General features: G+C 44.0%; 1 protein-coding gene across 2 annotated transcripts; it reads left to right on the forward strand.

The window, feature by feature from the left end:
• The first annotated feature begins 207 nt into the window (after positions 1 to 207).
• NEUROD6 (neuronal differentiation 6) lies at positions 208 to 3,290 on the forward strand. 2 transcript variants are annotated; one of them, XM_072783585.1, is made up of 2 exons: positions 208 to 489; positions 1,981 to 3,290. In XM_072783585.1, exons 1-2 carry the CDS (start codon positions 472 to 474, stop codon positions 2,872 to 2,874), a joined length of 912 nt encoding a protein of 303 aa, XP_072639686.1. In that variant the 5' UTR covers positions 208 to 471; the 3' UTR covers positions 2,875 to 3,290. The 2 variants fall into 2 exon arrangements, with proteins under 2 accessions (XP_072639686.1, XP_072639685.1); XM_072783584.1 differs by having other exon boundaries at positions 212 to 489; positions 1,840 to 3,290.
• The last annotated feature ends 21,971 nt before the right edge of the window (positions 3,291 to 25,261 follow it).

A 25,261-nucleotide genomic window follows, 5' to 3' on the forward strand; every position in this document is an offset into this window, starting at 1 on the left:
TCGCTCACACAAAAGCCCACCTTGTAAATGAATGGAATATTAACGACTACCTAATAGTTGCACCGTTGGCAGGGCGAAACTGAGCACTAACACGGCTATTTCTCCAGACTGCCAGTGGAGCCGAAGCAGCTCGAGGAGAAACGCACCTACTGTATGTGAAATGCTGGTGCAGATTTTTTTCCCTATCAGTCTAACCTTCTGTGTTGATGCATGAATGCTGGTACCCACTTACAGGGATGCCAGATGATCAGTGCAGAATGAAGGTCCCAAGAGAGAGGATCACATGGTTCTCTCTGCCCTGTGACGTCACTAGCAGATGGCATGGGTACCAGCTCTGGCAGTTGGCATCAATGTCACTTTTTAGAGATCAATGAGATAGTGCAGATATACACAGATCTAGAGACTCCAGGAGACGATGCGACACTCAGCCTGAAAAGATTTGGAAGATACAAAATGAAAACTGATTATTGAATGAAATTAAAACCTAAGGTAATATAAATAAAGATCTACTTCAATTGATGCTGGCTTTGCATGCAAGTATTTAAAGATACAGTGTCACTGTCTTATAGTATTTATATGCTCTTTGCCATCTATAACTTCTTATCATATTTCATTCTTATGATGTAATTGTCACATACTTTCACTGCTATTATGTAACACTGCAAGTATGTGGACATTACTAAGAGTTTATGTGTGTATGTGTGTATGTGTGTGTGCTGAGGGGGCTGGAGATTGTTAAATTGAAAAGTCTCTGTTTTAACGTGCCTATTTGTTTGAAGACTTTAGATGAAAATACTTGCTGCTTCACCAAACGAAAGCCAAAATTGCATTTGAAACACAAATTATTTTCCCCTTTCATTCGGGATTCTGAACACACGTGCACAATTGCAGTCAGAATCCTTGGACCGTTCCTGTCAGATATTAGCTAGAGGGAGACTTCTGTGGCTCGTAGAACAAAAACACTACGAGAGTGGTTTTTTTGTCCAGGATGATTTGAACAGCAGTAAACAGACGATCACATTTGGAAAAATTGTAAATGTAAAAGCAGTCTTAACATTTTCTTTGATTTAAAAAAAAATGCCAGTGATTTTTATTTTTTCAAATTTATTTATGCAGTTTATTCCAAATTAGCCTAATCCCCCTCCCCCTTTTTTGTGAAGGCTGGGAAAATAGTGCTCTTTTACATATTTCTTCCCTGCTCAGAAAGAAATCAGTTTTAAAAATCGGCTCTGATTAATCTTTTCTTTAAATTTGTAAATGTCAACAGCCACTTAGCTAAATTTGCAGTTATGTAATACAGCAAATAAAGTTAAGGCTGATTTCTTTTTCTAAAAAAAAAAAAAAACAAAAACAAAAAAACAAAAAACAAAAAAACCCTCACAAATTTGTCAGCTAATGGAGAGATAACACTTTTTTATTTTAAAAACTAGTGTCTCTTCTTATTTTGTACTCAGGGGAATTGGAATTAATGAAATTCTGCATTGCTATATCATGTTTTGCATTTGCTGGAATTCCACGGTCCTTTTTGTGCATTAAAACCAGTTTAAAATCAAAGGGAAGTGGAGATGGTGGTGGCGTTATAATGAATACTTCTTGTTCTATTTTCTTTTGATAATTTGCCTGTATAAATCGATCCTATTGCATGTGCCAATGGTTTTTTTTTTTTTGTAATTACTAGTCTGCACAAACTCAAAGATTGTATTTTACGTAAAAAATCGGTCCCAGAATCAGTCTTTTTCACGTGTTTGTGCATTCTTATGATTAAGTCATTAAATATGTTTTAAGTGTATAAACTTTAAAAATGAAAACACTTTAAATATTGTGCTGGCATTTTTTCAGGTAATTTAAGATTAGAGAACCATGTTAACACTACCGTTTGATGAGTCTGTTGTAATGCCAGAATCCCAGATGTGCAGAAAGTTTTCTAGAGAATGTGAGGACCAGAAGCAAATTAAGAAACCAGAAAGCTTTTCCAAACAGATTGTCCTTCGAGGAAAGAGCATCAAAAGGGCCCCCGGAGAAGAAACCGAGAAGGAAGAAGAGGAGGAAGACAGGGAAGAGGAAGATGAAAATGGCTTGCCCAGAAGGAGGGGTCTTAGGAAAAAAAAGACCACCAAGCTCCGACTGGAGAGGGTCAAGTTCAGGAGACAGGAAGCGAATGCGCGCGAGAGAAACAGGATGCACGGCCTCAACGACGCTCTGGACAATTTAAGAAAAGTGGTCCCCTGTTATTCCAAAACCCAAAAACTGTCCAAAATAGAAACTTTACGACTGGCCAAAAACTACATCTGGGCACTTTCTGAAATTCTGAGAATCGGCAAGAGACCTGATCTGCTCACGTTCGTCCAAAACTTATGCAAAGGTCTTTCCCAGCCAACTACAAACTTGGTGGCAGGCTGCTTGCAGCTCAACGCCAGGAGTTTCCTGATGGGTCAGGGTGGGGAGGCTGCGCACCACACAAGGTCACCCTACTCTACTTTCTACCCACCCTACCACAGCCCTGAGCTCACCACTCCCCCAGGGCATGGAACTCTTGATAATTCCAAGTCCATGAAACCCTACAATTATTGCAGTGCATATGAATCCTTCTATGAAAGCACTTCCCCTGAGTGTGCCAGCCCTCAGTTTGAAGGTCCCTTAAGTCCTCCCCCAATTAACTATAATGGGATATTTTCCCTGAAGCAAGAAGAAACCTTGGACTATGGCAAAAATTACAATTACGGCATGCATTACTGTGCAGTGCCACCCAGGGGTCCCCTTGGGCAGGGTGCCATGTTCAGGTTGCCCACCGACAGTCACTTCCCTTACGACTTACATCTGCGCAGCCAATCTCTCACCATGCAAGATGAATTAAATGCAGTTTTTCATAATTAATGAGGAAAATGAAAATAAACAGTGGTCATTCACCTCCCCCGTCTAATTAAGACAAAGCAGATGCTTGTGGGCTGAGTAATTGGCACAACTCTATCTGAGGTGTTTACTAGTTCCTGAAGTGTGTTTCAACTATTGTGAGAATTTTCTATGTAATAATAAATCTCTTTTCGTATGAGGACTTCTTTTCCTTTCCTTTTGTCTGTAAAGCACTGTGATTCTGTTTCTACTGGAAGGATTTTTTTTTCTTGTTTTATTTTCTTTTAAATTCACCTGATTTGTTTGAACAAGGTGTCTAAGAATATACTGTTGAATAAAGACATGCACACAGCGTAACTCAATGTCTATTTCAGTTGTACAGTAATTATAAAAATGCATGTTATTAAAATCAGATGAATAAAATGATGTGTTTATAATTACTAGCAATTATATATTATGTATCTCTGAAAATTGAAAATTGAAAATATTGAGAATAACCCTAAGGTGACACTGATGTTGGAAGATGCATTTGAGGATGTGCAACAATATAAAAAGCTATGCAATTTTCTTTTTATTAAGGATGAATCTAAATGCATTCAATTGGTAACTATTCCTCTTCGAGTATTGCAGATGGGGCAACATGATATTTGGGTGGACGGTGTCATGATTTTGGAACAATATTTCAATCGTAAAGAAAAATTTTTCAGCACTTGTTTTGTATTTTCAGAAATTATCTGTACAGGTTTGTTATCACAATGTATAATTGTGTTTTTCCACCCCGCATTTTTAAAGCAATTAAACATAGATATTTACACTCCTAAAGGACATCTATTAGCTGTGATATTTTTGCATGATACTTATTATTTCCTGGTACACAGCTGCTCTCTAACACTCCCTCCTCCCCATCTCAGAAATATTTCTGGATCCCAAAACCGTACGAGATAAAACAAATTTCTTAAACAAAATGGCCAAAGCTCTTATAAGAATTTTTCTTTTCTTTTTTCTTTTTTTTTTTTTCTTTTTTTTTTTTAAGTATCTTAAATGAAAGAAGAGGAGCCCATGAGGGTTAAACATCCTGGGGAAACAATGATAAATCCTGGTAACCTTCAGCTCCAGCCGAAATTCGGTGGCAAATTTCCAGCAAACACCAAGAGTGGATGTTAAAAAATGGAAGGTTTTACTCTGCGCGGTTTAACTAAGTCTGGCCGATTAGAGGCTAAATTCCGTGTGATTAAAAGTTTCCTGACAAAAGGCCAGCGGACACCCACTTGAACGGCGCCCTGGGAGCTCACCCCCTTGGGCGGGGCCGGGCCCCTTCTAGAAGAAAGACCAAGGTGGCAGTGACCTCCGTGCCGCCGCCCTCCGGCGCAGGTGCGCGCCCCCGGGGGAGCCGGGCGACAGCTGCGCGGGCCGGCGAGGTTAGAGACCCGGGTCCGCGCAGCCGGGACGGGGCGCCGGGGAGCGCCGGGCCCGACGGCTGCTCGCGGGCGGCGGGGAGCGCGGAGGATGCAGGCGGCGTGGCGCCCCCGCGCGCGTCCCGGGGCTCGCGGGGCACCGGCTGCACTGCCCGGGGCCCGCCCGCAGTGGGCGCCCTGGGGCCGGGGGCCGCGCCCTGCGAGCCGCGCCCGAGCCGACCTCGCCGGCCCGACGCGGGGGAGGAGGCGACCTCCCGGGGCCAGGCCCCGCGAGGCTGGAAAGGGCGGCGCCCCTGCCCCGCTGCCTCCGCCGCATCGAGTGTGCCCAAGGTGCGCCGAAAGCTGCCCGTGTGCTGCCCCGCCACGCCCGCGGGACCTCCAGGGCCGAGGCCCCCGGCTCCCCCCGCGCACCCGCCCCCGAGCGCGCACCGCAGCCGCGCTCCGAGGGGCAGAGGTGCCCGAGCACCTGCTGGTGACGAGCGCGCCCTTCCCGGCGCTCGCGACAGCACCTGTTCATTCCCATCCCGCGAGGGCAAAGACGGCGGGGAAAGACGCGGACGTGTGCCCTCTAGGGGTGGAGAGAAGTCGGCCCGAGGCGGAGAGCCGTCAGTCCCCTGTCTGTCCGTCGGGACACCGCGGTGGCTCGCCCTGGCTTCGCAGCTGGTGCGCGCCCACCTGGCCTTCTCCGTGCGGCCCGGGCTGCGGCCTCTTTAAAGCCCCTCAGACACCGGGAGCCCGATCGCTGCTCACCCCGTCTGGGCAAAGGGCAAGAAAGTGGAGAAGCATCTGCAAGGGGGAGAATCGGACTTAAACGAAGGCGTTTCTGTTTAGTCACTAACGGAATAAGCGCCGTCTTCCCACCTTGGTCCCAGGTGACCCGCTGCCCAACTGCGGCCGCTAAGTGTCTCGTTGGTCCAGACTTTGAAAGGCTTGGAAACTACAGTCTTTCCCGGGGTCACAGACCCGTGTGGGAACGAGAGACCACAGCGGGAGATGCGTTCTCCCCTTTCCCTTCTGGCAATTCGGGAACGCGAAGGAGAAAGCAGCTGGCTCAATGTCTGGGGAAGGAGCAAATGTTCAGGAGTGTCTCATCTCGGGGCTTCGTTCGAAATGAACTCAAGCGGAAGAGTGGGGTTTTCTGGCACAGACCCCGAGGTCATGAAATTTCTTCTATAGTTTGGGTGTCCCGATCCCACGCGGGCTCTCTCCTCTGGTGGCCTGATCCCCTGTGGGATGCTATGTTGTGTGTGAGGAGGGGTGGGGGACCGATCCTGGTGGCTTAACCGTCCTTCAGGTCCCACCGATGATCCCTGGTATGGGAACCACCCAGCTGGTCCCCTTTACACTAACCAAGGTCGGGGTGCCAGTTCTCCTCCTCAGCAGGGCTCCCCTCTGTCCCCTGTGGACTGCAGTCCTGAGAAATCATGACTCGTTGGTTCTGTACTAACATCGCAGAGGCCACGGGTTACAAAATCTTGCCTTTTAAGGTATTACTCCAATGGAAGGGGAAATCGTATAAGATAGAAAGTACACTTTAGGATCTGGAAGTCTTGGAGTCAGATTTGGGTCAAAATCCTGCCTCCCCACAAACCTCTTATTGCAGCCTCAAGAGACAGCATATAGCAGCCAAAAGGCTGGAGGACAGGATTCCCAAGTTTTTTGCTCTCTTCCTGACCTGCTTTCCTCATCTCCCAACGCGAAAGGATGAAAGGCCTTTCTGTTTTCTAAACCTTTTAAATAATTCTTTCCTTTCACATTGCTAATATCTGTTTTGAGTTGAATTACGTGAGTATTATATTTATTTTTTATGTTATCAATCTTGTAATTCTCCGATGTTTGTCCTTTCTCCCATATGAGGATTTTATAGATAGATAAACATCCATCTTCAACAAAATAAAGATGTACTAAAAAAAAAAAAAAAAGATGTACTTCTCTTTTACATAAAAGAAGTAGTAGGTAGTGCAGGACCGAAATGGCTCTCCAGGGGCACCAGAGGCCTAGACTCCTCCTACCTCCACTAACCTTGGGGTGGTGCTTTCATTTTCAAATTTGCCTCACGGCCCAAAAAGGCTGTTGGGGTTCTAACCATTGTGTCCTCATTCCAATAAAGAACAAGGAAAGGGGATGACAAAAAGGTGTCCCACTCACCTGGTCAGACCCCTTTAGAAAATATTTATGGAAGCGCCACCCATCGACTTCTACTTAATATCTCACTGATCACCTCTAGATTTATTTTTTTTATTTTTTTATTTTTTTCACCTCTAGATTTAAAAGAAGCTGGGAAATACATTCTTTTTATCAGAACCTATTGCCACCCACAAGTAAGAAAGAGGAAGATGGATGTTGGTCAGGCACTTAGCAATCTCTGTCGTGCCTCCCCTTCTAGACTCTGAATCCTCAAGAGGTTGGGCCTCCTCTTCTGTGCTGTGCAGGCCTCCTTAGCACTCTGCTTTGCACATCACGGGCACTCAGTAAGATTTTCAGTTGTTTTCAAAACACTCCTGACAGTGCAGGAGGCATATGTTGTTGCAAGACATGTCCTCCATCTGGGTGCGAACGGGACGCACCGCACACCACACTTCCACTGGGCTGCTGCGGCGCATCCATTCTTCATCAGTGCCCTCGTGGGGTTGTCCTGAGCCACAGTGACCTCTTCCCCCCACACGGCACTGCCCCGGCCTCTAACATGACACATTCTGTGCATGTCATCACTTGCCTTACCCAGCAGGTTCAGTCTACCAGACAAGAGATTGTCTTAGCTCCATGAGCCCCATCTGTGAGCCCCATCTTTACAGACATCTTCCCTCCCCAGCTGTGTGTGGCCGGGTTTGCTTACTTCTTTCCAGGACCAGTGCCCGGGACTCTGCTGTCTACCAAATCCTTCTTCTCCTCTCAGAGATCCTATACTTCGCCCAAGTATTCGGTTTCCTCTTCCTACCATCTCTTTCCCATTTGACTGCATACATCTGTGTTACCACGTGGTCTCTTAGACTCCCCAGCTTGTGGATTCTAAGTAGGCTTATTCTTAAGTCCAGTCCTCCTTCCTCCCTGTACAGTGCATGACTTCAGGCCTCTTGCTCTGTCTGGAAGGCATGGAAGGAGAGTGTTTCCTGTATCCCAGGTTGCCCATGCTGATGTCACCACCACCTCCCTCCGTGGCTGGCGATGTGCCCCAGCAACCCACCACTGACTTCGTGTAATGTCTTAGTGAGCATTTGCACTCTCCCTTGGAATTGCTTTTTCTCCCTCATCACCTGTCTGTGGGTCCCTGGCCTAGAAGAAAGAACATGCTCTCATTTTGAAAGGAATGCAGATATTGCTCAGGCTCCTGATACGGGTCCCCAGCTGTAACCACTCAGCCCTCTTGGTCCCAGGGCGCTCAGCTACCCCGGAGAGGAGATTCCAGCATAACCTCATGCTGTACTCAAAGCCTCTGCCGCCTGCCTCCCCTCCGGCCCTGTTTCTCACTTGGCCTCCCTGCATCTGATACTTTCCCTACTCGAGGGGTATCCTCCCCCTCCCACAGGGGCCCTGGTTCTTAATTGGGGTCCCACACAAGTTTCAAGTTCTTCCTTTGAATAGGCAGGGAATGGAAGGGGGGCGGTCTGTAGCCTGTCCTTTCATACTAAACGTGTAACGCAGTGCGCTCACCTAGGAGGCAGTGACTCAGCTAGGTTAGTAAGACTTCCTTCCCCAATTGAAGAACCAAAACAGAACAACAAAACACCTTTCTTCATCCTAAAGCCTCACCTGGCCTCTTGCTCTCGCCTTCCCCATCAAAACTCTTCAATAACCGCTTGATACAAAATGTCACACGTTCTTTAGCACCCTGTCTCTTTGATCCACTGCAGTCCTTCCTCCACTTCTATCATCCAACAGAGCCTGCATATGTTGTAGTATTTACTCCAACTCCTATGGTATCCTTTGAACAAAGCACACCGATGTTTTCAAATGAAAGTGCGTAAAAAACCATGGATAAAAAGAATTGGGATAGCAGGTTGGAAAAGTTGACAAGAGATCTCATTACATAAGGCCCTGGGTGCCAATTAAGGGCATGTGCAAGATCCCCTGAGGGCAGAAGCCTCAGAGCCCAGCTTTGTCCAGCTTGTCACTTAGCTCTTGGTGCGTGGGCACATGACATGACTTTGCAGATTCTTGGTTTCTCGTAGAAGAAGGATCATAAGAAGTAAAATAAGTGACTGGCAGCCGGTGACTGCCCTTCAGTCCTTCTCTTTGCTGGCTCCCTGTCCTCCCTACGATTGTGGGTCTCCTCACCCTTTGGTGACTCTTCTTCTGTCTCCTTTCCCAGCTCTTCTTCCTTCTCCTGGGCACCCACTGCACCCATCTTCCTTGTCTTGAGGCTCTCACTTACCTCCTGTGTCCCCTGCATGAGGACTCCCCTGTACTTCAGGCCACCAGATACCTCCACTTGGTTATCCCATTGTCCTTCAAAGCTCAACATGTGGACAGTGAAGCCCTCTCCAAAACACTACCCCTCCTGCCAGCTGTTTCCAGACTTTTCTGCAGTGTGTTTGAAGAAAGTGATCTCAGATATTTCTCACAGTTCCCTCTCTTTCTGGCCACGGCCCTTTCAAGTTAGTCTCCAAGTTCTGCTGATCTCCCCTTATCACTTCACACCCAGACCAATATATTGGCCTCTGAGCTCATTGCCCGGTTCCACCTTCCTCCTTCCAGCCCATTCCCTTGTGCCAGATGAACCTTCCCCAGCTACTCCAACACACCAGTCCCTCCGAGTAACACCTTTCATGGTTCTGATTTTCTATCTGATAAATAATTAAATGCAGTTAATTTTTTTCTTCATCTAAATTCTCCATATTAAAACTGAAAACAACCGTTGGTGTCATATAGCACTTTAGAATTTACAAAATACTTTTCACATATTCACCTTTTTTAGTCCCAGGAACCTCAGCATTAGGTAGTAGTTTATATCGTCCTTATTTCATTTTGCAAACCAAATCAGCAGAGTCATATCACTTTCCCATGGGCACAATGTTAATGGACAAAGGTGGACCAAACCAGTCCCAAGGCTCTCACGTCTAGGCAGTATTCTACAGTCCCTAATTTGGCACCCAAGACCTCATGTGTGCAATCTGTAGTCCACTTTTCCAAATTGATATTCCATTTCATTATCAATGGTTTTGACCTACTTTTTAAAAAAGATTTTATTTACTTATTCATGAGAGACACACACACACAGAGAGAGAGAGAGAGAGAGAGAAAGAGTGAGAGGCAGAGACAAAGGCAGAGGGAGAAGCAAGCTCCCTGCAGGGAGCCTGATGCAGGACTTGATCCCAGGACCCTGGGATCACAACTTGAGCCAAAGGCAGACGTTCAACCACTGAGCCATCCAGGGGCCCCTTCACCTACTTTAAAAAAAAATCATCAGTATGCTTTATTCAAATGATATCTTAGGAGTTACTCTATACATAAAAATATTTCTGATCCTGATAAAGACAAGATTGGAGGGCCAGGAACCAAGACACCCTCACCTGTGCTCTAGCTCCTGAGATATCTGACAAGCAAGATGAGACAACTTCTGTACTACAGGAGAATGTCCCTGAGGTTGAACTTATCTGTTTGCACTTTCAACTGCCTTTGGGTCTTGCACTGCTCCACCTGCGTGAGATGTCCTCATTTCTAATCTCCACTTGCTCAAATTCACATGGACTTTAAGGCTACCTCCTACATGAAGCCTCCCAGATCCCTCTTGTCTGTAGTGGCATCATGCTGCTCTGAAGTCACATCTCTCTTGTTTCGGTTACATAGCTGCCCTCTAAATCTTCGCTGTCTAAATATTATCTTATTCAAAATCTTATTTAGGTCTCGTATTGCCATGTCACTTATAGATATGACTAGATTGTATACTCCTTGAGAGCAGGGACAATATTGAGTCCTCTTTGTGTCTCTATAGTACATAGACTCACTAAGTTTTTGATTCAGTGATTGTGATTGGGGATATAAGCTCTGGCTTTATTACAGAACTAACATCATGAACCAGAGACAAAACAGCATGGACCTCTCACACCCAACAACTGACACTAAAGTTCAGATTTTCACCTCTAAAGTGAGAATAATAACACATATGTCATAGGGTTGTGAAGATAAAATGCGACCATTTAGGAAAAGTACTTGCTCGCCTCCTGGTTCAAGGCAAGTAAGCAACTGATGAAGCTAGCTATTGTTTCTATTATTAACACAGTATCAACATATGACTTCTGCTAAATCTGAACAAGATGAACAACAGTTTTTTAAAGTGTAGGTTAAATCCAAGGCACAGTGTGATACCAATTTAGTCTAGTGGGCTTAACATAATTTTAGTATATTATAGAATATAATTCTATTATGATATAGACTATAACAAATTGTATTTGCAGAATAAAAAAATAGAGTCCCTCACATAAAGTAAAAGCAAGTACTAGCAACTGAAACTTTGCTTCAGGTACACACACACACACACACACACACACACGAAAAAAGTTGGAAAGCCACTGATGGAGAAGATACCAGTGGTGAAATAAATAAATGAAAAAGCCAGAGATTCCAGACCCTTCAGATACCTGGACCCAAGCTTATAAACTGCATTATATCTTATGTCAGACCCTCTCACACTAGAAAGGTGAGAATTCTTGAGAGAATCACCTGTGTGTCTACCTGCCAATTTCTAGGGAGAATTCTAACGATGCAGCAAGAATCACTAAAATGCCAAGTCAGGGACCTTATCTCTTTCCAGAGTTTGAAAAAGGAAATCCTGCAATGAGAACTTTCAGAGGCAGATGGCAAAGAACCAGGCTAACTTGCAACATTAGAAAGAGGAGAAGGAGCCTAGTAAGCTCACAGAGTTACACTGGGGGATAAAGTAAGAAGAAAATAAAGTGTCAAAGAGCCCATCAGAATCCTGTGAGAGTCCAATCAAGTCCTGAATTTGTAGGGCAGGATTCCCAAGTTTTGCTGGCTTCAGAATCACCCAAGGAATCATTTTTGGAGTACCAGTTCTCAGGTTTCATCTCCACCTACTGAATCCTTGGCTTTACCTGGTCCACATGAACTCCCAGAATGCAGGGACCAGATGCATTTCACATCATTAAACAATGGACACAATCTTGGGGGTGACAGATAAGGCTAATGAAAGGAAAGCTGCCCTCCTGACCCCAAAGCTTATATAGCCTTTCATCTGTCAGCCAGATAGTTGGACACAGATGATGGGATAGAGTAAGGAAGAAGAGGAATTCCAGGTGCCCATTGGTGTTTGTGATAAGAAGAAAGAAAGTGAAATGATAACAGGAGTTGCGCTAGCCTTTGTGAAACAGCATTGGTCAGGTAATGTCACAGGTGTATGATCTGCTAAGACACAAAGGTTGGCTTTTCAACCTTTGAGCATCTGGTAAACTAGTCCAAAACTTGGATGTACATGTAGGAGACCCTGAAACTTGTCATCAGAGAGCAATGATTCTCCAACCATTATGGCATTATTCCTGGTTTGGTTTTGAAATATGCCTATTTTCAAGTTCCCTTTGCTGAACATTCTGGCTTCTTCTCAAAATACAAGAGAAGTAAAATTAGTCGTGAGGGATTTTTTTTGTGTGTGTTTGTATCTAAGACATGATGGGAGATAACAAAGGATATCCTGGTCGATCATGAGCTGGGGCCATCACTCCTCTTTTTTGGTAGAGGAATCCAGACTTGCTCTAACCCTGGAAGCACTGAATGCAGCCTGCCTCATGGCAGTGTCTGAAGGGCAGCGCCATGGAGTGGTGATCAGGATTGTACATTTGTCATAACGGAAGAATTGGTCTTTGTATCTGTTCTACAAGATCCTCTCCCAGTGTAACAAATAAAGAGATATCCTCAAAACAACTTTCATACTGTCATTCCCTACTGCATCTGGAGAATTGCAAATTGAGAAACTTTAATCCCCACTGGGATTCCATGTCACACTGAAGATGAACTAGAGGAATGTATACTGGCCAGCACCTTCTGGAGAACTGGAATTGTGGCCAAAAAGAAAAGACACCAGCTTCTCAGGTTCCTAGTCAGATAGTTCAGGGCTCTGTAACCATATATTTCAATTACTTTGGACTCAATGGCCAATAAAGGGAGGGATAGAAAAATCACCAACCTACTTTAAAGAGCATTAGGGCAGTGCCTTGGCAATTGCTCCATGCCTTCGATAAAATCTCAGAATAATGGGTCATGGACTTCACATGTTTCTATCCTAAAGGGAGGAAAAAAGTGGAGAATACAATGAAAGGAGTTGTTAATTTAACAATTATTTATTGAGTCCCTGCTCCAATGAGTCCTGCACTGCTCCAGGTAGTGTGGACACAGTGAGGAGAGAGAAGGCAAGCTCCCCCTTCTCGTGGAGTTTCTGGTGTAGTGAGGATGCCTGTGTGTCCCTCACCAGGAGTGCCATCCTGCACTAGGTGTTGTAGAAGGGGACAGGAGAGGCATAGACAGTGGTGAGCAGGCTAGCATGCTCTGTGCTCTCTTGGGGCCTGAATAATCAAGGCCAAAAGAACATCGATTCACTCAACAAATATCTATTAATAAACTACTTTTTTTAGACTCTGCACTAGGTATGAAGGATATAAAAAAAATGAAGAAGACATGGCTCTCTAAGAACAGGGAGTCCAAGACAAAAGACAGATATATAGTTAAATATAAATTACTAAATCAAAGGCATTAGTCGAGGGGACACAGATGGAGGCAACAATCTGCTCATCCTGGGCTGGGCCGTGGGGGAGGCAGGACCAGGAGTTTCCTGTAAGAGATGCTCGAGTTAGAGACATTTCACAGGTGGACCAGTGTGAGAGGGTGTATGGTGGGAATGCTTCTTTCCTTCTCCTGTTATTTCCATCCAAATGCAAAGGTCTGACAATCTTGGCCTCCAAATACCTCCTAAACCCTTTCTCTGGGGGAAGGAATGCCTTAATCTGATTGGAGGATGTTGGAAAAGAAATCTGGGCTTGTGTTCCTCAGCCCCTCTTCCTTCCCACCCTTCCTTGTTCCCTGGAATTCCAAGTTAAGAAACGGCAGGGCTCCTGCAATCTTCTGGGGTCTTCTAGTGTCTTCTATGATCATTTGGAACAGTCTACCCATTTCTAGAGTTGAGTTAGCAAGCTCATTTAGCTCACACTCAAAGCAAAATCCTCTAACTTTAACTTCATCAATTTTAAGGCTGATGTTTGGCTCCCATCCCCCTATTTCTTATCGTATTAAGTAAGCAGTTGTTATTTATTGGGAAGCACGTCTGAGACTCTAACAGAGGGAGTTTCAGGCAGGAATGTTCACCTAGAGAGAGGAAGGTGCAAATCACTTCTGAAATTGCAAGTTCAGTTTGACCAGGGTGTTTGCAGTAAGCTGGGATTGGCCTGAGGTGAGCTTGGATTCACTGGCCAAGGTGACACCATGGAAAGCCTTGTGGGTCTGCAGGTAAGTCTGCTAAAGGGTCTTTCCAGAGGAGTACATTAGAAGATGTGCATTTTGGGAGTGTCACTGTAGTGCCAAAGTGAGAAGTGCAGCCAAGACCCAAAGGAACCTCTCAGGAAATAGCTCCAATGCAAGATGACTACAGAATAGAAAGGAAGGGAGAGGCCTGAGGGGTGATGAATAGAGAGAAACCATTGAAATTACTGCCTGGACCTGGAAATGAAGAAGGGAGGAGAGTTTGAAGAACAGTTATACATCTGTGGTTTGTTTGTAACTTTTTTTTAAAAGATTTTATTTATTTATTCACGAGAGACACAGAGAGAGGCAGAGACATAGCCAGAGGAAGAAGCAGGTTCCCTGCGGGAAGCCTGATGTGGAACTCAATTCCAGGACCCCAGGATCACTACCTGAGCCAAAGGCAGATACTCAACCACTGAGCTACCCCAGTGCCCTGTTTGTAACTTGTTGAGATTAAGCACCTTGTGATAGTCATAGCCCTGTGGTGGGGCAGGCGGTTCAGCAGCAGCCCTCTGAGTCTGAAGTTCAAGAGAGAAGTCTGTGCTGCAGTTGGATTTTGGGGCAGGGGTGGGCTCAGACTCAGTGTGTGGAGCCTGAAAAGAAAAGGGGTATAAGACTGGGGTGGGGGGCACCAATAGTGTTTCTTCAGGTACAGGTCCTCTTCCATGTAGAACGCACAACTTTGTGTTTGTGTTTGGCATGGTTATCCCAGAATCCTCCTGGCATTGCTGCAGGAGCTGTACCATAACTGACCTTTGACTTCTGGGGAGGATCACTGAGGACCATGCAGACAAATGAAAACATGGTTCCTAATTGCAAGATTTAAGAACAATATTGTCGTACAGGTTTTTAGAAGCCCTTTGCTGTAAAGTTTTGTGTCATGAAATGAGATATTGTAACAAGAAAAGAAAAGGCTAAAACTGACCACTCTACTCCATTGCATCCCATGAACTGAACCATCAATTTAGGAAGTGACTGGAGTGACCTTTTATAGCCTCTCTGTCATCAGTATCCTAATTTGCAATTGTGAGATCCCATAAGAATTACTTGATAGCATTTAGGAGAAGATTAAATGAGATGTTGTATGTAGATCACTCGGTACATCTGGCATATAGTGAGCACTCAATGAGTAATGATCATTGTTAGTATTTGTGAAAGAGTTGAACATTTTGGGCAATACCATGCCAATTACTCACATACAGATTACCCATAGCAATATCTTTTTCAGGACAAGCTAGTTTCCTTCTCCTTCAGGGAAGGCCAACTAATTATAATATTATTCATTATCAAACATAATTAGGAAGAAAAATCTATAGCCAAAAAATACAATATATTTTAAAAGTTATGTATAAACATTTAGTATATTATTTGTGAGTGTAGATTTTTCTTATCACTGTCCCTATTGTCAGAAGTCTCCTTTGGCATGGAGCCTAAGAGTATGAGGGGAAATAGCCATCTGACTGAGCTGTGACCTCACTCCCACCCTAAATAATAGAAATGAGGCTACTTCCCATGGAAGAGAGAAGGAATTAATATTAATGATATCTGTTAAAACTATGGCATGGCCAGCACTTCATTATACCTCTTCACATTTCATCTCATGTATCCCTCCCAGCAGTTCAGGGAGATGGGTTTGGTACAAGAATTCCCTTTTACAGATAAAGATTGAGGTTCAGAGCAGTGGAGCGACTTGTCCAACATCATATATTATCTAAGAACAGTAACTGGTAGATCTGGGATTCCATGGACATCTGCCTAACCAGCCACTTTCCCATCTTCTCCCCCAGAGAATTACAGTAGCTCACATTTACTGAGGTGTCATCAAGGTGGGTCTCATCCAAGTGTTTCATATCTACTTTCTCTTTTAATCCTCCCAACAGCCTGTGGGGGCATAGACTATCATTTGTCCCCCTCACAAAATCGAGGCACAAAAACTAGCCCAGGGTCATATAATTGATAAGCAGGGGGATGAAAAATCAGTCCAAGGGAGTCCAGTCTCCAGAACCTACACTCTCCACAACCAAACTAAACTTAAGATCACCGACCACCATTTTCAAAGTTTCGCACTGACATTAAAGCATGGTTAGTTTCAATCCAGCAGGCAAGAGGAAATGATAAATTATCCGATAGATACGATAGAGACAAATCACCTATGAATAGGGGGGTGGAGAGACTTGCGATAATGTAGTTCCCACCTGGCTGTAGTGGGGTCGTGGCCGCTCCTGGATTATACACCCATTGTTTACCAACAAACTTACCCAGTTTGAGCAAAATCATTTTCTCTCTAAAAATTTGGTGTTAGGGGAAATAGTAAATGAACTCTTAAGCTTTCAAAATGATAATCTAGCATTACTTAAAAGTCTACAAATTTGTTCCTAAATGTATTTAAATCTTACCAGCGAACATGATGCTTGGTTATTAAAAAGTAATTCTAGAGAAATTAGCTTGCAGCTACAAAATTAATATAATTCATTTATTACTTGCAGCCACAAATCAAGATGCTGTTAACACTGCTACACACAATTTAATATGCACAGTAAGTTTCCATATGGCTTCAATTTTAGGCTTCTGGTCACTCCATTGAATCATTTACAGAATAGGCCAGCATATCAAGTCGGAGGGCACCTGACCTAACCAAAGTGTGAAACACTAGCTTTCAAATTCTGGAAATGAAGATTTTGTTTATTTCTTATTTTAATCACATTAGAAAAAATACATTTCTTAAAGCTATAGACCTACTACTATTCCATGGAGATATAGTGATGAGTGATATAGCACTTAATCTCAAATACTAGCCAAGACTCCTATTTTTTCCTGGCTCCCAGTTTCTTTCTGAGTCACTGATTTTCCTTAGAAGATGAAGGAGAAGAGGCGAGACACACACACACACACACACACACACACACACACACCCTCTATTCATTTAAGAAGATTGAGATAAAAGAATTGTTCTGAGTTCAAACTCTCTTTTTCATGATCCTGACAGAATTGATAGGTAGCTTATGTTTCATAGCTAGATTCCATGCCTCCATGAGGAGGAGTTCAAGTTCCCTAATGAACGATATAAACAACGCATCATCCTAGAGGAGAAATAAATACAATAATCGCTTTCATGTCTCAGGCCTAAAAGACAGAAAAACATGTCTCTCATCTGTGACCCCCGTCTAGTGTTAAGTGTACTTGGGAACCTGTGTGTCATAGACCAGCACCATGGAGGCCATCCAATGTGTTTGGTCCTGGGCAACTGCTTTTCTTCCTTAACCATTTCCATTATGAAGGCTAGTTGAACAGACCACACAACTCAAATCACTTTTCTTCCAGACTTCGTCCTGGAAAGAATTTCTTCATCAATCATGAGGAAGTCTGGCTTAAGTCACCACATTTCACTCTATATGTTTTGCCAGAGACTTTTTTACTGCCACTTGTCAAAAGTGAAACTGACAAAGGAAACCTATGATTTGGGAGGAAAAAATCCTAGTGGCAGAGTTAGCTTCGCAACTTTATATTTGGCAATTGCACCTTTTCGCTTCTGTTATATACGGGAGGAGGGACTGATTGAGGAGGAAGGAAGACAGTCGCTGAGAAGACAGAAGGGCAATAAGCCTTTGCTTGGATCTACACCAGACAAGGATGCTCCTGTTAGAAAAGGGGTACATGAGGTAAACAAGCCCCAAGGGCTTCTGTTCTCAAACGGACATAAAGGTGCACATCTTTGTGGAAGTCTTCTGTGTTTTGCTCCTACGCTAGAAAATATAAAGTGATTAGGAAAGAAACCTTCTATAAAGATCAGTTAAGAAAATTAGAAATATAACATTGAGGGGAGGAGCAAGATGGCGGAAGAGCAGGGTCTCCAAATCACCTGTCTCCACCAAACTACCTAGAAAACCTTCAAATTATCCTGAAAATCTATGAATTCGGCCTGAGATTTAAAGAGAGAACACCTGGAATGCTCCAGTGAGAAGAGTTCGCGCTTCTATCAAGGTAGGAGTACGGGGAAAAAGAAATAAAGGAACAAAGGCCTCCAAGGGGGAGGGGCCCGCGAGGAGCCGGGCTGAGGCCGGGGCGAGTGTCCCCAGGACAGGAGAGCCCCGTCCCGGAGGAGCAGGAGCTGCACCGACCTTCCCGGGGGAAAGGGGCTCGTGGGGAGGTGGAGCAGGACCCAGGAGGGCGAGGATGCCCTCGGGCTCCCCGGGACAGTAACAGCAACTGCGCACCCAGGAGAGTGCGCCGAGCTCCCTAAGGGCTGCAGCGCGCACGGCGGGACCCGGCGGGACCCGGAACAGCTGAAGGGGCTCGGGCGGCGGCTCCGCGGAGGGGGCTGCGCGGCCCCGGGAGCAGCTCGGAGGGGCTCGGGCAGAGGAAGAGGCTCCGTGCGGAGGGGGCTGCGCGGTACCAGGAGCAGCTCGGAGGGGCTCGGGCGGCGGCTCCGCGGAGGGGGCTGCGCGGCCCCGGGAGCAGCTCGGAGGGGCTCGGGCAGAGGAAGAGGCTCCGTGCGGAGGGGGCTGCGCGGTTCCAGGAGCAGCTCGGAGGGGCTTGGGCGGCGGCTCCGCGGAGGGGGCTGCGCGGCCCGGGAGCGCGAATCCACCAGCGCAGGCTCCGGAGCACAGGGCGCCGGGACACAGCCCAGGATCCCGCCTCCCCCGGGACAGGCAGAGACCGGGAGGCCCCAGGACAGCGAGGACGCTCCTGCCCCGAGCTGAGCACATCAGCGGCCCCGCCCCGGAGCCTCCAGGCCCTGCAGACGGAGTTCCTGCCGGAGCTGAATCCAGGTTTCCAGAGCTGCCCCGCCACTGGGGCTGTTCCTCCTGCGGCCTCACGGGGTAAACAACCCCCACTGAGCCCTGCACCAGGCAGGGGCACAGCAGCTCCCCCAACTGCTAACACCTGAAAATCAGCACAGCAGGCCCCTCCCCCAGAACACCAGCTAGACGGACAACTTCCAGGAGAAGCCAAGGGACTTAAAGTACACAGAATCAGAAGATACTCCCCGGTGGTTCTTTTGTTTGTTTGTTTTTGTTTTTGTTTTTGTTTTGCTTTTTGATTTGTTTCCTTCCCCCACCCCCTTTTTTTCTCCTTTCTTTTTCTTTCTCTTTTTCTTCTTTTTTTTTTTTCTTTTCGTTTTTTTTTTCTTTTTCTTCCCTTTTTTTTCTCTTTCTCTTTTCTTTCCTTCTTTCTCTCCTCTCTTTTTCTCTTTTTCCCAATACAACTTGCTTTTGGCCACTCTGCACTGAGCAAAATGACTAGAAGGAAAACCTCACCTCAAAAGAAAGAATCAGAAACAGTCCTCTCTCCCACAGAGTTACAAAATCTGGATTACAATTCAATGTCAGAAAGCCAATTCAGAAGCACTATTATACAGCTACTGGTGGCTCTAGAAAAAAGTATAAAGGACTCAAGAGACTTCATGACTGCAGAATTTAGAGCTAATCAGGCAGAAATTAAAAATCAATTGAATGAGATGCAATCCAAACTAGAAGTCCTAACGACGAGGGTTAACGAGGTGGAAGAACGAGTGAGTGACCTAGAAGACAAGTTGATAGCAAAGAGGGAAACTGAGGAAAAAAGAGACAAACAATTAAAAGACCATGAAGATAGATTAAGGGAAATAAACGACAGCCTGAGGAAGAAAAACCTACGTTTAATTGGGGTTCCCGAGGGCGCCGAAAGGGACAGAGGGCCAGAATATGTATTTGAACAAATTCTAGCTGAAAACTTTCCTAATCTGGGAAGGGAAACAGGCATTCAGATCCAGGAAATAGAGAGATCCCCCCCTAAAATCAATAAAAACCGTTCAACACCTCGACATTTAATTGTGAAGCTTGCAAATTCCAAAGATAAAGAGAAGATCCTTAAAGCAGCAAGAGACAAGAAATCCCTGACTTTTATGGGGAGGAGTATTAGGGTAACAGCAGACCTCTCCACAGAGACCTGGCAGGCCAGAAAGGGCTGGCAGGATATATTCAGGGTCCTAAATGAGAAGAACATGCAACCAAGAATACTTTATCCAGCAAGGCTCTCATTCAAAATGGAAGGAGAGATAAAGAGCTTCCAAGACAGGCAGCAACTAAAAGAATATGTGACCTCCAAACCAGCTCTGCAAGAAATTTTAAGGGGGCCTCTTAAAATTCCCCTTTAAGAAGAAGTTCAGTGGAACAGTCCACAAAAACAAAGACTGAATAGATATCATGATGACACTAAACTCATATCTCTCAATAGTAACTCTGAATGTGAACGGGCTTAATGACCCCATCAAAAGGCGCAGGGTTTCAGACTGGATAAAAAAGCAGGACCCATCTATTTGCTGTCTACAAGAGACTCATTTTAGACAGAAGGACACCTACAGCCTGAAAATAAAAGGTTGGAGAACCATTTACCATTCGAATGGTCCTCAAAAGAAAGCAGGGGTAGCCATCCTTATATCAGATAAACTAAAATTTACCCCAAAGACTGTAGTGAGAGATGAAGAGGGACACTATATCATACTTAAAGGATCTATTCAACAAGAGGACTTAACAATCCTCAATATATATGCTCCGAATGTGGGAGCTGCCAAATATATAAATCAATTATTAACCAAAGTGAAGAAATACTTAGATAATAATACACTTATACTTGGTGACTTCAATCTAGCTCTTTCTATACTCGATAGGTCTTCTAAGCAAAACATCTCCAAAGAAACGAGAGCTTTAAATGATACACTGGACCAGATGGATCTCACAGATATCTACAGAACTTTACATCCAAACTCAACTGAATACACATTCTTCTCAAGCGCACATGGAACTTTCTCCAGAATAGACCACATATTGGGTCACAAATCGGGTCTGAACCGATACCAAAAGATTGGGATTGTCCCCTGCATATTCTCGGACCATAATGCCTTGAAATTAGAACTAAATCACAACAAGAAGTTTGGAAGGACCTCAAACACATGGAGGTTAAGGACCATCCTGCTAAAAGATAAAAGGGTCAACCAGGAAATTAAGGAAGAATTAAAAAGATTCATGGAAACTAATGAGAATGAAGATACAACCATTCAAAATCTTTGGGATGCAGCAAAAGCAGTCCTAAGGGGGAAATACATCGCAATACAAGCATCCATTCAAAAACTGGAAAGAACTCAAATACAAAAGCTAACCTTACACATAAAGGAGCTAGAGAAAAAACAGCAAATAGATCCTACACCCAAGAGAAGAAGGGAGCTAATAAAGATTCGAGCAGAACTCAACGAAATCGAGACCAGAAGAACTGTGGAACAGATCAACAGAACCAGGAGTTGGTTCTTTGAAAGAATTAATAAGATAGATAAACCATTAGCCAGCCTTATTAAAAAGAAGAGAGAGAAGACTCAAATTAATAAAATCATGAATGAGAAAGGAGAGATCACTACCAACACCAAGGAAATACAAACGATTTTAAAAACATATTATGAACAGCTATACACCAATAAATTAGGCAATCTAGAAGAAATGGACGCATTCCTGGAAAGCCACAAACTACCAAAACTGGAACAGGAAGAAATAGAAAACCTGAACAGGCCAATAACCAGGGAGGAAATTGAAGCAGTCATCAAAAACCTCCCAAGACACAAGAGTCCAGGGCCAGATGGCTTCCCAGGAGAATTTTATCAAACGTTTAAAGAAGAAATCATACCTATTCTCCTAAAGCTGTTTGGAAAGATAGAAAGAGATGGAGTACTTCCAAATTCGTTCTATGAAGCCAGCATCACCTTAATTCCAAAGCCAGACAAAGACCCCGCCAAAAAGGAGAATTACAGACCAATATCCTTGATGAACATGGATGCAAAAATTCTCAACAAGATACTGGCCAATAGGATCCAACAGTACATTAAGAAAATTATTCACCATGACCAAGTAGGATTTATCCCTGGGACACAAGGCTGGTTCAACACCCGTAAAACAATCAATGTGATTCATCATATCAGCAAGAGAAAAACCAAGAACCATATGATCCTCTCATTGGATGCAGAGAAAGCATTTGACAAAATACAGCATCCATTCCTGATCAAAACTCTTCAGAGTGTAGGGATAGAGGGAACATTCCTCGACATCTTAAAAGCCATCTATGAAAAGCCCACAGCAAATATCATTCTCAATGGGGAAGCACTGGGAGCCTTTCCCCTAAGATCAGGAACAAGACAGGGATGTCCACTCTCACCACTGCTATTCAACATAGTACTGGAAGTCCTAGCCTCAGCAATCAGACAACAAAAAGACATTAAAGGCATTCAAATTGGCAAAGAAGAAGTCAAACTCTCCCTCTTCGCCGATGACATGATACTCTACATAGAAAACCCAAAAGTCTCCACCCCAAGATTGCTAGAACTCATACAGCAATTCGGTAGCGTGGCAGGATACAAAATCAATGCCCAGAAGTCACTGGCATTTCTATACACAAACAATGAGACTGAAGAAAGAGAAATTAAGGAGTCAATCCCATTTACAATTGCACCCAAAAGCATAAGATACCTAGGAATAAACCTCACCAAAGATGTAAAGGATCTATACCCTCAAAACTATAGAACACTTCTGAAAGAAATTGAGGAAGACACAAAGAGATGGAAAAATATTCCATGCTCATGGATTGGCAGAATTAATATTGTGAAAATGTCAATGTTACCCAGGGCAATATACACGTTTAATGCAATCCCTATCAAAATACCATGGACTTTCTTCAGAGAGTTAGAACAAATTATTTTAAGATTTGTGTGGAATCAGAAAAGACCCCGAATAGCCAGGGGAATTTTAAAAAAGAAAACCATATCTGGAGGCATCACAATGCCAGATTTCAGGTTGTACTACAAAGCTGTGGTCATCAAGACAGTGTGGTACTGGCACAAAAACAGACACATAGATCAGTGGAACAGAATAGAGAATCCAGAAGTGGACCCTGAACTTTATGGGCAACTAATATTCGATAAAGGAGGAAAGACTATCCATTGGAAGAAAGACAGTCTCTTCAATAAATGGTGCTGGGAAAATTGGACATCCACATGCAGAAGAATGAAACTAGACCACTCTCTTTCACCATACACAAAGATAAACTCAAAATGGATGAAAGATCTAAATGTGAGACAAGATTCCATCAAAATCCTAGAGAAGAACACAGGCAACACCCTTTTTGAACTCGGCCATAGTAACTTCTTGCAAGATACATCCACGAAGGCAAAAGAAACAAAAGCAAAAATGAACTATTGGGACTTCATCAAGATAAGAAGCTTTTGCACAGCAAAGGATACAGTCAACAAAACTCAAAGACAACCTACAGAATGGGAGAAGATATTTGCAAATGACATATCAGATAAAGGGCTAGTTTCCAAGATCTATAAAGAACTTATTAAACTCAACACCAAAGAAACAAACAATCCAATCATGAAATGGGCAAAAGACATGAACAGAAATCTCACAGAGGAAGACATAGACATGGCCAACATGCATATGAGAAAATGTTCTGCATCACTTGCCATCAGGGAAATACAAATCAAAACTACAATGAGATACCACCTCACACCAGTGAGAATGGGGAAAATTAACAAGGCAGGAAACAACAAATGTTGGAGAGGATGCGGAGAAAAGGGAACCCTCTTACACTGTTGGTGGGAATGTGAACTGGTGCAGCCACTCTGGAGAACTGTGTGGAGGTTCCTCAAACAGTTAAAAATATACCTGCCCTACGACCCAGCAATTGCACTGTGGGGGATTTACCCCAAAGATACAAATGCAATGAAACGCCGGGACACCTGCACCCCGATGTTTCTAGCAGCAATGGCCACGATAGCCAAACTGTGGAAGGAGCCTCGGTGTCCAACGAAAGATGAATGGATAAAGAAGATGTGGTTTATGTATACAATGGAATATTACTCAGCTATTAGAAATGACAAATACCCACCATTTGCTTCAACGTGGATGGAACTGGAGGGTATTATGCTGAGTGAAGTAAGTCAGTCGGAGAAGGACAAACATTATATGTTCTCGTTCATTTGGGAAATATAAATAATAGTGAAAGGGAAAATAAGGGAAGGGAGAAGAAATGTGTGGGAAATATCAGAAAGGGAGACAGAACGTAAAGACTGCTAACTCTGGGAAACGAACTAGGGGTGGTAGAAGGGGAGGAGGGCGGGGGGTGGGAGTGAATGGGTGACGGGCACTGGGTGTTATTCTGTATGTTAGTAAATTGAACACCAATAAAAAAAAAATAAATAAAAAAAAAAAAAAGAAGAAATATAACATTGATAACCAGTAACAACTAGTGAACAAAGCTTGTTATGATAATGATCCCCTCCACCTGAATGATACCTGTGTTATTTTACATGGATTATCACAACAACCCTTTGGACAGATTGTGACAAATAAATGTAATTACCAGCCCCGAATCTGAAAAAGCAGAGAAGTTAGGTGACTCGCCCAGAGTCACACTGTTAGCAAGTGGCAAAATTTATATTAGATCCCAGTCTTTCAAACTCCAGCTCCACAGGCCATCCATAGCACAGCGCAAAAAGCTCTGGCAAAAAAAAAAAAAAAAGATACTGGTTAAGAAAACCTTAGAAGAGGGACAACTGGATGGCTCAGCAGTCGAGTGTCTGTTTTTGGCTCAGGGCGTGATCCCAGGGTCCTGAGATGGAGTCTCACATCGGGCTCCCTGCAAGGAATCTGCTTCTCCCTCTACCTGTGTCTCTGCCTCTCTCTCTCTGTGTCTCTTATGAATAAATAAATAAAATCTTTAAAAAAAATTAAAAAAGAAAAACCTTAGATGAAAAGAAAATCTGAATCATGGTTTCCCTTTGTCCCCTCAATCTGAAATTGCATCACCCATCCCTCTCTTGACTTCCATCATCTGCTCATATGGTATTTATTCCCTCTGTGAAGATTGAAATCCTATATTATGTCCATGTAAAGCCATATGCTCTATCAAGTTGCAAATCCTGGTCATACTATGGACTCACAGCATTCAGTATAGCATTCAACACAGTGTCTTGCACACAGCAGGTGCTCAATAAATGTTTGTTTAGCTGAATCCATGTATGTTGTACCCCGAACGTTCCCTATGTGTTTACCAAGTACTATTCCTGTCACAGAAGATGAGAATGAGTCTAATTTGTGTTTAGTATCAGTTTGAAATGCTAATTTCTTGCCTGGTTTCTGAATACCAAGTATCCAGGCCACCATGTGGAATCTGACATATAGACAGTGCAAAATGGCACCCCCACCGCCTGAATAAAAGATAACTGTATTTTGCATGTATTGTTTTCTCCAGGGGATCCCAGAAGGAAGTGGAATCTCTTTTAATGTCTTCTAATAAGTTTTAAAAGCAGTCACTGCCCCTTTAAGAAACCATTTATGCCAAAAGGTTGGTCAGGGGTCAGGCGATAAAACCACAAGATTAGTACAAAGTACTAGTGAGTACAATCTCATAGTTGTTTGTTAATGGAAGGAAAAACTCAGCTTCAAAGGGCAGAAAGCTAGGCAGGAAAATAATGAGGTGGAGGAGAATCACTCCCTTCTGATTGGAAA

Source organism: Canis lupus, chromosome 18, assembly GCF_048164855.1.
Source record: "Canis lupus baileyi chromosome 18, mCanLup2.hap1, whole genome shotgun sequence".
Taxonomy (NCBI): domain Eukaryota; kingdom Metazoa; phylum Chordata; class Mammalia; order Carnivora; family Canidae; genus Canis; species Canis lupus.